General features: G+C 41.9%; 1 protein-coding gene across 1 annotated transcript; it reads right to left on the bottom strand.

The window, feature by feature from the left end:
• Positions 1-2,028: 2,028 nt before the first annotated feature.
• Positions 2,029-7,073, bottom strand: LOC142906599 (aerolysin-like protein). Its single transcript, XM_076054742.1, has 2 exons — positions 7,023-7,073; positions 2,029-4,238 (listed from the first exon to the last, which is right to left on the bottom strand). Exon 2 carries the CDS (start codon positions 4,222-4,224, stop codon positions 3,283-3,285), a length of 942 nt encoding a protein of 313 aa, XP_075910857.1. The 5' UTR covers positions 4,225-4,238; positions 7,023-7,073; the 3' UTR covers positions 2,029-3,282.
• Positions 7,074-13,052: the final 5,979 nt, after the last annotated feature.

Below are 13,052 nucleotides of genomic sequence, written 5' to 3'. Positions count from 1 at the left end.
AGTATGGGTCTCTCTATGTCTGTGTGTGTCTCTATGAGTATGGATCTCTGTGGGACTGGATGGGTCTCTATGAGTATGGGTATCTGTGGGTGTGTACAGGTCTCTATGAGTATGGGTCTCTGTGGGTCTGTATGGGTCTCTATGAGTATGGGTTTCTGTAGGTCTTTATGGGTCTCTATGTGTATGTGTTTCTATATTTCTGTGTGGGACTCTATGAGTATGGGTCTCTGTTGGTCTATGTGGGTCTCTATGAGTATGAGTCTTTGGGTATGGGTCTCTGTGTGTATGTTTGGGTCTCTATGGGCCTGTTGAAACACGTCTCTAGAGTGTTTGGCTGTGTTGTATATGTGGGCGTGTGAAAATTGATGAAAAATAATTAAAATTAAATGAAATTCGAAATTTGCATAATTAATCCGAAATTATGCTAATTCGTGTAATTATGCGTGTAACTATGCTAATTAGAGAGGTAATCGTATTAATTTATACGAGTGGGTGTGGTTGTGTTAATGATAGCCTTTATGATAATCAGGCCCCGCCTCGTTGACGAGGTGGGGTTATCAATCAGGATAACGCAATCAATCGTGTGCAGTTACGCTAGTGTCAATTCGGCCTCGTTGTCTAACTTCGTATTATTGATCAGCATAATACAATGATTCTCGCTTTAACACTCCCCGAGTGTTCATATTTTAGGTCCCATGTTCATATCGTTCGCTTTAGTTTAATGAGTGTGTATTAGTGTGTTTATAGTTTAGGTTCCCGTGTTCCTATCTCGTCGCAGGATACAGATCTTATGTAAAAATTTCTGGAAAGAATCACACGACCACTTCTGTATTAATCAATTTATTTTCTAATTAAACCTTAACTATAATATGTATGTGAACTCTCAATCTCGGAACTTCAACACGGTATCCATACGGTATCAAGACAGTATCATCAACGACTGTACGATTTCACTTTGATAACACATGCACCCCGCATAAAGCGATTGCTGTTAGTGAGAGAGAGAGTCAGGGCATGCAAATGCTATGCTACACAAAAGCTTATATATTATAATATGAACGATCATTATGCTTGAAATGGTCAGCACATTATCACAGGCGATTGATTACATGCAACGGTATTCATATAAAAAGACAATCAAACAGTTATTATTTCCAAAGGCATAAATGTAACAACAGATCCACCGGACAGACTATATGATTACCGAAATTTAGTGAGTCGAGGGGCTTGGGCAGGCTGGTGCAAGCGACGTAACCCATTCCATTTTGTTAGGTGGGGGTAGCAGTGAGGCTCTTTTGTAGCGGGGTGGGGCTGGGGAGGGCTCTGATTTCCCGGGGGTGGGGGGTGGGGTTTGGTTTGGGGCTCTCAGTAGCAGTCGTTAGGAAGCAAAGGTGGGTGGGTGAGTGAGTGGGTAGGTAGGTGAGTGGGTGGGTGAGTGGGTGGGTGAGTGGGTGGATGAGAAAAAGACAGACACACACATGGACTTAAACACACGTATGGACCTACACGCACACATATGGACTCAAACACACAGACAACTCGACTCAAACACAAACACATTGACTTACATACACACATATGAACTTACACACACATATGGACTAACACACACATGGACTAACACACACACACACATTTGGAGGTTTGATTGATGAGCTGGCACTGCTAAGTGTTCTGGATTCGAAATTAGGTCAGCACTCAGACCTCTGAGCGATGTGGCCATATCTCTCTTGCGAGAATCGAGAATATAGGTTTATCATGCGCGATTGAAATTATATCTAAAAACCAAGATCTCACTTCTGCTACGCGATATCTGCACACATACTAGCTTACGTTTTGATAACTGTGATGGAAGGGGTTATCTTCGTGCAGTCATTCGTGACCGGGTTGAGACCATCAACTCACCACACTTGACTGTGCAGTTTCATTACAGGCGAATGCCTGGATTCGAACAAAGGTTTTCAGTGATGCTGGCTCAAAGGGGTTGTGGATGTGATAATGATGACACTGAATGCAAACACAATCCAATGAATTTTTAAAGATATTTTATTTTGCATCACAAGCCCAAAGCATTGCATAACATGCAACTGACTAGTTGCATGCAATTCCCTATAATTAAAGAGCATGCAATTGTAATCTAAATGCATTAATCCAGATGGTGGTGCTGATGGAAATGATAGTACTACAAGGGAAGTTCTTTAATTTTCTGGTGTCACCTTTGGAGAAATTGTTGGTCATTCGAGGCCAGTTATCATTATTTGTATATTCATTATAGTGTGAAATGGAAAACAAATATGAGCGTTTCTGAAAATAGGTGTCCCAACACAAATGAAGATTGGTTGATTGTTTGAGGAATCTTTATCTTTCCGTCATCGTTTTGTTTGGTATCATTCACACGTGGATGTCTTCTCTCTATAATTTTAGTAGAAATGTTGGTCAAGTCCATCGATTATTCTGTTCGTGGCAGCATGCAGAAACTGTATTGTCAAGATATATGTTTGTATGATTTGCCGTGGAGAATGTCCTTAGCTGTGTGCTTCATTTGGGTTTTCACTCTTCACCTTCTCATTTCTGAAGCCCATAAAGCATCACCTCTTTCACCTCCTTCCAGTCATTTATGTCGTTCATCCAACTTGTACTTTGATGTTTTGAACCCCTCCAGATTTGCACTCTACCGATCAACGTTGCCTATGCCAGTGTGTATTGTCTTGTTACATTGCCCAAACCACTGCAGGAAGTTTATTTCCATTTGCGTTTGCTAGTTGGGGCTCATTCTCACGTAAGTAAATGGCAAAAGTGACGTTTAAATGTACTTATGCTATTTGTACTTATATACTTTATTCTTATTTCTTTATATAAGTTTTAGCTACTGGCTTACCATTGATCTACTTTTTCCTCCTATCGTGTTGTGTATTGTTTGTTGTTGTAACTTGCTGACTCGCCCCTACTGGACATCTGTAAAAAAGAGATTAATTTATCGTCGGATTCCTCCGGGATAAAGACAGATTATGATCATTCCATTGTGATTTCTGAGCGAACAGACTCAATTATATACGGTATGTGCGAGAAAAAATCGTTGAAATAACTGCATCTCCGTGTTAATTATTTTTTCACCGATTCAAAGGTTCCTTAATTGCACCAACTGAACTCTCCCAAATGGCATATGTATTGCATCATATTTTATACCGCAGGGTTCAATAAACTATTAAATAAAGATAGGCAGCGTTGAATGCAGCATGCAGCTAGTAAAGCGCAGCACGTGCGTGCTTTTCCGATGCCGTTTCACTTTTCGTTTGTTACTACAGTCGCCTTGGTGTAGGCGAGGCCCTTGTAGACACCCTCCATTGGGATGTCGTAGGTGGCGCCGTTCAATAAGGACATGCGCACCGTACCCTTGTACGGGAGGTCGATTTCCGCGCGACCGATATTGATGTCGATCGCAGTGGTCTTGCGTGGAGGAACCGTGACGTCGAATGAGAGGAGCTCGGTTTTCGATTCTGAATTCTCCACGGCGTGCGTACTCTCGGTGCTAACGGTAAAACTAAAGCCATATTCAACCTCCACGACATCCGGAACGCCGGCTGAGACGCTGATGCTCACGGTTGCCTCCAGCTTGTTTGTGATCGACCAGGAGGAGGTTTTGGTCACGGTCTTGGAGGTTTCAATTTTATAGGTTTGGGGGACAGAACCAGTATTCTTGTAACTGAGTGATTTGATCTCTTCCATCTGGACTTTTGGAAGCTCCCTGTGCAGTGTAGGGTATGTCACGTTGATCAATTCTGAACTTTTAACCGAATTGATGAAGAGGAAGCCCATGCTGTCGATGTCTGAACCGCCTTTGCCCTGAATTCCAAGGCAGATTCCAGAGCGGACGTCGACTGGGTACTCGGTCTTTAGGCCCCAGTCTGTCATCTTCACGAAGAATTCCCTGCCTTTGGTTGTCCTGAACTTGAAGGCGCCCAGGCGTGAGCCAGCCCCATTCCCCCACAGTGAGAGGGACGAAAACAGCTCCCCGGGCTGGAACACAAACTCTTTGTGAGATCCCGAGGGACTGCCGTACTGTGCAGTCCTTCCGTCCGTCAGCCAGGCCTTCACGCACTTGATCTGCCACCCTCCAACCCACACCCAGATTTTTTCCAGCGTTGCTCCATTTCTCCACCCATCAAAACTGAAGGCTGTTCCTCCTTGTCCTCCACAGGTGTGTAAGGCCAATGCATAAGGCATTTTCTCCTCTCTTCCTGCACATTACAAGATACAGATTTGTTTAAATTATGAAAGAAATTTAAAACATCGTGATATTCACAGTTTGACTTTCAAAACCACATTTTATTGACACATTTGTAATAGTTATGCACTTCTAAATTTGCATGTCGACTCAGATGTTATCGACAACACTATTGCGAAAAATACGGTGAAAAAGCAGTACATCATCATGTTGGTAAATTAAAAAAAAACACACATTGGATCAGATTATTAACTCGTAATGGCTAACTTACAGCTAAAGACAATGAAAGAAGAGCAGACAGTGACAAGGTTAGATAATTTACAAGAATAACTGTTTGAGGTTAAGAGAGCTTTGTCTGCAAGAGAAATACAGCTTCTCTGAAATAAAAGTTGACACAACACAGTACAGCAAATCCTTCCCTCGAGGTTTTACTGTTTTGGGCCAAATTTATTGAGGTACTGTTCGCCGATTGTGCCCCTGTGGCTCGACCATTCGCAGTTGATCTAGAGATTCCTGTATGCATGGTAAATTTACTGCTCGCGATTATGCTGCCATGAAAGTACACAATGAGCCATCTTGTCCCCATCTTATTGCCCAAGTGGCCCATCGTGGTATCCCAGGCGACGTGGTGTTTCTAGATTCCAGTGGATAGACAGTGAGGTTCAGCCGCTCACGATTTTAACTTCCTGCAGTGAACAGTACTGTACACGGTTACCTATACAGTACATCTACGAATAGCCCCTCCTGCATTCAAAAAGCTTTCTTTAAGATGTTTGATTCAAGCATAGCCTCATCCATATGGAATCACAAATTAGCGCAAATAGATTTCCATTCCCTTACGTTACTTAAGAGACATCGGGGCCTGACCCTTTTCAGATTTCCTAAAATAGAACAAAGCAATCGCTTTCAGAACTTTATTCAATAGATCAACAAGAAAAAGTATAGGACATGGAAAAACTGGGAGAAGGCTCGGTGAGCTGCTGGTTATTTGCTGCCGTTACCTAAGCTCCTATCAAATATAGATCGCGTGTCCTGAAACCATTATTCACGGTTTCTAACACATTGGGGAAATGCAACCACAGGTGAATCTCATTCCACTCCTTAAACACATTGGGGAAATGCAACCACAGGTGAATCTCATTCCACTCCTTCATATGTAGACAATCGCCTCTGTGGGGCAACCAATCACTAACAATAGGATGCACAAGGGCTAACTGGCCTGGCTGGAGAGAGATTGGCTTGGAAAGGGTGGGGGACCTTCCAAATAAGGTTACCAAAATATCAGGGACACCATCCAAAGCTACAAACAAAAACTTTTACCACATCACTCACCCAATTTTGGATGGTCTGGTGGAAAAAGGAAATGAAAAGTTCGTGCAGGAGATTGAGACCGGGTTAGAGCCAAAACTAGAAAGCTGAGGGGGAAAGGCTGCTGGGACAGGACATTCCTCACCAGAAATGGACTCAAATATGGTTGGGCTCTGACAGCAGACCGCAGGTCCCTTCCTCTAAAGATAATTTAGTTCAAATTCACACATTCCTCTCCTAATTGCCCTAGATACCACAATGCACGGTACAGATGTAACTGAATGCCTTCTGGACGTGCCCAGATATTTTAGAATTTTACGAGAATTTAACGGATTATTTTAATCGGAACTTGGCACAGAGCTGAGTCCCCTCAGTGGACTAAACTTTGCGGGGCATAAAACCAAAAGGGCTATCGGTACGCCAATATGCCTTACTGAAAACCGGCTATATTGTAGCAAGAAAGACAATACTAGCAAATTGGAAACAAGAACCCCCTCTTGGGGACTCTGGCACAGAACTATCCGTGCCTTGGCGGGAATCAGCTCCTTAACCAGGATCTACCAGGGATATAATAAGAGTAAGAGGCAATGTGGTCCCCATTTTTATTGACCCTGCGTGAATAACCAGAAAAGTAGGGAGCTGGGCAAGGGGATGAACTCCAGACACTGAAACATTGCAATAGGCACCGTTGCTCCTAGGGGAAAATAAGAAGGATAAGCCCAGACATCACGCTTATGTTACTTTGTTTCCCGTCTAGTTTGGATAAATTATTCCCCTTCCTCCCCCTTGTCCTTCTTCTTCCCCTTCCCAGTTAATCTGCAGCTCCTGATCGTTGCCTCTGTGGTAGGTCAGCGAGCCCAAGGGCATTCAGACGGGTCCCCATTTTAGGATTTATTGCACCGGGTTCGACACACGTTCGTAATTGGTATCTCCCTCTGTGATGGCCATGTTCTGGACTCTTACAAAAAAACATGCATTGGATAAATAAAGGGTGGACGATTGACTCAGGACATCAAGAGTCGTGTTTTTCTTCTTCATGTGATGCAGTGTGGATATCAAAGAGAGAGAGGAGGGAGACAGGAAGAGAGCAAAGTGAGAGGGGAGGCACGAGTATTGCGCAATCGACGTCACTTTTAGACAGACAAACGTCATCAATGCATTTGTATGTAAAGTTTTTTTCCTGAACATTTACACCAACGTTGTATGATTGTCAATTGAATTCACATCTTTATATTTTTAGGAGTTGCTTGCTGCTGATGCTGTTATACGTTGTTTTTTCACTGATTTGTGACAGTACCTTACAGAACGGATTTGTAGTGAAAATAAACACAGAAATACGATAGCATCTTGTTTTGCCAACATCACACCAAGCAGGCAGGTTCTCAAGGGGTGCCAGCTCAGAGGCACTTACCTAGGAGTCACCTGTCCACCACACACACCACCTGAATTGTTCATAACGAGACCAGTCAGGAGTAACCTACACACTCACCTTAAGGTTCTCTTCCCAGAGCATGCTTTTCTATCACCAGAACACTGTCATTTATACTACTGTTGCACAGGCCACGTGATCCAGCCACAGCCTAAATTATACATCGCTTCGCATCACTCACGTCAGAATAGTTTATGTAAATAGTTTGGCATATTTACAGAAATTATGAATTTTTAATCTATCATACATATATATTTTTCAAACTTGAACCTCTCTTTCTTTTTCATGATGACGAGGTGGAGTGAATCAATGAGTGGTGTATTATCAAAAAAGGTTCTTCCAACATTATGGAACCTTGTTTCCGCGCCAAACATCGTAAACCTTCCATTAAAAATATATTCTGAAGCAGAAAATTAGCAGTGCCAGATACACCAGCCACATTTATAAATATGTTGTGTAACATCGATCCTTACCCACCGTGTAGCAATATTTTAATGTAGATGTAAAATTCAATGAGGGATGTGATTATCTTGGTGTGTTCTGAGACTGTTGTTGTACATATCCGGGAGAGATCTGAGATTGTTGTTGTTGTCTTGGTGAGGGACTGTTGTTGCTGTTGTCTTGGAGTTGTCTGGGACTGTTGTTGATTTGGTGTATAACTCTTGTACTTGTCATGGTGTTGTCTTGGACTCTTGATGTTGTTTTTGGCCTTTTGCTGTTTTGCCCCAGGCGTGCATTTTGTGTCAAAAAATTGGCAGGAATGTATGTTCTTGTGCAATTTGTACATCTATACAGCAGTATCTCACTTAACGAGCATTCTGTCTCTGCTTATTCGAGCGATTTCAATACAGCTTAATTTGTTCCAAAACGAGCAACACTCTAAAGGCACTACTTTTAGTTGCAAAAATGATCATCTTAAGCAGCGTTTAAACAAGAATAGCCAAAACATAACCCTCGTGCTCCTCCCAAGAGACCTCATTAGTTAACGCGTGTTGGGCTAAAACAAGCGTTCGATAACTCCTCGTTGGGTAAGGATTTCGCGTATTTATATTCTGTTGGTGTACCCAGAAAATCCTTACTGACTCTCAAGATACACTTTCGAAAGGGCCTCTCTAAGTTTCACAGTAGGGGACGATTTAGCTGCTCTGTGTAATCTCAATTGAGTAATTTTGCAGATACATTTTCAACATTGGAATGTTCGGCCACACCAGAAACATTTACAAATAAATTGTGAAAGAAGAAAGGCAGAGAACCCATAGGAAACCCATCCAGGAGCAGGTCAGAAATCGAACAAAGAACGTCTAAACTGTGAGGCACAAGTGTTAAAACTCTGCCACCCCGCCTACAGTATCAAATTGAATCCACGAATTGAAATAGAATTGCAAAGAAAAAAAGCCCGCTTCAACTACAATGGAAGTCAAATGGTAATGAAATTTAATTATGACTAAAGTTTGTCATCAGAATCCCTAAAAATATGACGAAAAATGTAGTGCATTTAGTGAAACATTTAAGCCATAACTGTTTTATTAGATTAATCTGATATACCAGTCGTTCCCAACCAGTGTGTTTGATGTGTACACCTCCCAGCCTAATATCTTGTCCTCATTCCCTGACCAGCACATAATCTACTGCGAATCATCCCTAACTTTACTTTACAATCCCTGTCCGTACCCCCTTTGGAGATGGTACACCAGACAGCCACTAACAGAAGATTAATGCAGTAATTTATCCAAACGTTTAGGCTCCACAGTCCCAGAGTGTCAGTCTACTGTATTCCCAATAACTCGTTTGGTGCGACTGAGTAGTTTCTACTTCGACAATAACCTTTAAAAATACACAGACCATAAAAACGAGACGTGACAAATGAAACACTACAATCGAGCAGACAGAGTTTACGAATCAAGCCATATTACACAATACAAATAAGTAAGACATGCACGTGTAAGATACACGATATAGAAAATTAGCCAATGCAAATGAGACAAACAGCAGAGACAGTTCATAAGATTCAGGGCATTTTAGATGAGTTATTACGAATTGGATATTAGATGGGCAAAGGGAATAGGTAGGATATGTTAAACAGTATCAATTGAGGGCGAATTATAAAGTAAATAATCAAGAGCATCCCCACGCTGAGAAACATGCAAGGAAAGCAATCTTGCTAGCAAGCTGTTATGAGTAGCAAAAAATGTTGCGTAAAGCAGACGTGTTACATAAGAAGTAACGATATAGATGTCTCTTCCATCAGCTGTCAACAGGTGGTTGACACCGAGGCTGAATGAAATAGTTCCTTTGATTTCGGTCACTGGACACGACATTCGCTGTGCCGTGAGGTATGGTGAATTGAATATTGGCTTGGCAACATTGATCGGTAATATTTAACGAATGAATAATCAATAAATAACCGTGATAGTGTTAATTTATTGAGCCTATCATATTTATTTTCATAGTATTTTTGGGGTTTTTTTTGGAAGCGGAAATTCCTTAGCCCACAAAAAAAGCATCATGGAGAAGGAAGTGAAGTGGCACTGCTGTGACTCTGCTTATCTGAAACCCGATTCACACCACCATCCATCACAGAAGAATTATCTCATCAAGACTCTGTACCATAGAGCCCAATGCATATCTGACCAGGAAGACATAGGCAGTGAACTCAAGCACATACACCAAGCTCTTAAGGCTAATGGTTACTCCGACTATACAATCCGCAAAGCTATCACTCAAACCATGAAGAAGGACCCTCTTGAGGAGCCTTTCAAAGCCATCACCTTACCCTACATTGCGGGGATCACAAAAAAGATCTCCAAAATCTTGAATAAACACAAGATCCAGGTCGTTTCAACACATTACATAAAATCCGTGATCTGGTTCCGTCTGTAAAAAGATGTGATTCCGGACATACGGTAGCCTGGTGTCTACAAACTAAGTTGCCTCAGTAGTAGTAGTTACATTGGAGAAACCAAACGCCATGTCTCGGACCGCATTCGTGAACACAAAGCAGACCTTAAACACGGTAGGACCAACACCTCGGCCATGGCAGATCATTGTTATAATTCAGTAGGCTCACATGCCATTGACTTTTCCAAGACAGAGGTTCTTTGTAAGCCATCTTCTACCATGAGAGATTCGTTCATGAGACTATCCACATATACAAGCACAGAGACAATTTCAACCGAGAAGATGGATTCTGGCTTAGCAATCATTGGAAAGATTTGATTAACCATTTCAGGTCTTAATTGATTGTTCACGTTTACAGTGGCTTTCAGACAGCATACATTAATTTTTCGTCTCCCCCCTCCTCTTTTCAGAACATAGATGGACTAGTCCTTCTAAATAAACTGCCAAATCGCTGCATGTGGCGCTGACGTTTTTTTATATAAATAAATGAATACACCGTTAAAAATACATTAATTAATGCAAACCGACACACCTGATGACGACCGTTTCATGTGTTATGGTCGAAACGTCGTGATAATTTTTATATATATATTTTATTATTTTATTGTTTCCCTTCAACGTGACTTTACTGAAAGAGCTAAGATTATACTCTAGAATTAATTAACCCACGTCCCAACGACGCTGCGCGTGCCCGTGCACCTGTTACTTCTCCAGACTTTAAGACGCCAATTCAGCCCTGACAACAACACCAGCCAATCACAGCCGTCTCTTGCTCCATAGCTTAATTGGCCTAATCATGACATCATTGTTCCAACCATCGCATATGTTTGTCCCAATATGACCCATACTCTCCTGCACCCGCGCGATCTCACCATTTACCCTCATGCGCCTATTTGTTCCACTACATATGTATGTATGTGTGAGTCGATATGTGTGTGTAAGTCTATGTGTGTGTGTGAGTCCATTTGTGTGTGTAACTACATATGTGTGTGTCTAAAGTCGATGCCTGTGTGTGTGCGTGTAAGTCGATGTGTTTCTATGTGTGTGAGTCGATGTCTGTGTGTAAGTCCAGGTGTGTGTCTGCTTTTTTCACCCGGGCACCACCGGGTACTTACTGCTAGTTAGATATAAATCTAACAATGAATCAAATTTTTGTTTCATATACAGCATATACAGTACATACAAATACATATTTAGTTAATCGGTACTAATATATTAGGGGCCATCCATAAATTATGTCATGCACTTGGGGGGGGGGGGGGGTCAGACATTTGTGACGATGTTTGACGAGGGGGGAGGGGTTTGAGAAATGTGACGTCACATCAAAATGCGCAACTTTAAATAAATATAGGCAGCACCTTCTACTTAATTAATTATACGTTTTAATAAATGTGTTTTTCCTACAACATCAGAATGCAGCGCCACATTAAAAATGCACTACAATGACAATAGTTTAAAGCGATTTGAAGCATATTCTTAGTTTTTTCGGTAAAGTCACGTTGAAGAGAAACAACAAAATAATAAAATATATATAAAACAATAAAAAACATTCTCACGACGTTTCGACCATAACTCAAACGGTCATCTTCAGGTGTGTTGGTTTGCATAAATTTATTTTTAAACGGCGCATTTATTTATTTATAAAAAACGTTAGCATCACGCGCAGCGATTTGGCAGTTTACCCAGGACTAGTCCATCTATATTTTGAAAAGAGGAGGGGGGAGACGAAATTTTTTATAATGTATGCTGTCTGAAAGCCAATGTAAGCGTGAACAATCAATTAAGAACTGAAATGGTTCATCAAATCTTCCCAGTGATTGCTAAGATATAATCCATCTTCTCGGTTGAAATTGTCTCTGTGCTTGTATATGTGGATAGCCTCATGAACGAATCTCTCATGGAAGCCAGATGGCTTACAAAGAACCTCTGTCTTGGAAAAGTCAATGGCATGTGAGCCTACTGAATTAGAACAATGATCTGCTACGGCCGAGGTGTTGGTCCTACCGTGTTTAAGGTCTGCTTTGTGTTCACGAATGCGGTCCGAGACATGGCGTTTGGTTTCTCCAATGTAACTACTACCACAGAGGCAACTTAGTTTGTAGACACCAGGGTATTGTATGTCCGGAATCACATCTTTTACAGACGGAACCAGATCACGGATTTTATGTAATGTGTTGAAACGGACCTGGATCTTGTGTTTATTCAAGATTTTGGAGATCTTTTTTGTGATCCCAGCAATGTAGGGTAAAGTGATGGTTTTGAAAGGCTCCTCAAGAGGGTTCTTCTTCATGGTTTGAGTGATAGCTTTGCGGATTGTATAGTCGGAGTAACCATTAGCCCTAAGAGCTTGGTGTACGTGCTTGAGTTTACTGCTTATGTGTTCCTGGTCGGATATGCATTGGGCTCTATGATACAGAGTCTTGATGAGAGAATTCTTCTGTGATGGATGGTGGTGGGAATCCGGTTTCAGATAAGCATCCGTATGGGTAGCTTTCCTGTAGACAGAGTGGCTCATTGAACCATCAGGTCTCTTTTTAATTAGGACATCCAAAAAAGGTATCTTGCCATCTATTTCGACTTCCATGGTAAATCTGATGGCTGGGTGTATGGAATTGATGTGGTCGAAGAATTGGTCTAGAGCAGGCCGGCCATGTGGCCAGATGACAAAAGTGTCATCCACGTACCTCTTCCATAAGGTTGGGCGCAGAGTGGCAGTCTGGATGGCGTCAGTCTCAAATTTCTCCATGAAAATGTTAGCTATAACTGGAGAAAGGGGGGAGCCCATTGGGGTGCCCTCAGTTTGTTTGTAGAAAGTTCCATTCCAAGTGAAGTATGTATTGGTTAAACAGTGTCTCACCAGGGGGGGTACCTCAGTGTTTAGTCCTTGATGAACCAAGTCTTCAATGATTGCAATGGTGTCAGGTACAGGAACCTTGGTGAATAAGGAAACTACATCAAAACTGACAAGCACGTCGTCTGGGGACAGGGAATACCCTTGATTGTCGATACCAGGTGAGTAGAATTTTGTACCGCAGAGGTGGTCTTTCCAGTGAAAGGACGCAGGATTTCAGACAAAAAACGAGCTAGTTTGTAGGTGGGGGAGCTGATTGTAGAGACTATGGAACGAAGAGGTGTATCAACTTTATGTATTTTTGGTAAGCCATATAATCTTGGTGGCCTGGCAGCAGAAGG

The sequence above is a fragment of the Petromyzon marinus genome, chromosome 68 (assembly GCF_048934315.1).
Source record: "Petromyzon marinus isolate PM22_M1 ecotype Great Lakes invasive population chromosome 68, UKy_Petmar_22M1.pri1.0, whole genome shotgun sequence".
NCBI classification, from domain to species: Eukaryota; Metazoa; Chordata; class Hyperoartia; order Petromyzontiformes; family Petromyzontidae; genus Petromyzon; species Petromyzon marinus.
The sequence above is the reverse complement of the archived record's forward strand: the minus strand, read 5'-3'. Positions and strand labels throughout refer to the sequence as shown.

What these genes read in the sequence shown, in the direction of transcription:
- LOC142906599 (XM_076054742.1), bottom strand. Translation starts at nt 4,224, where the DNA reads ATGCCTTATGCATTGGCCTTACACACCTGTGGAGGACAAGGAGGAACA.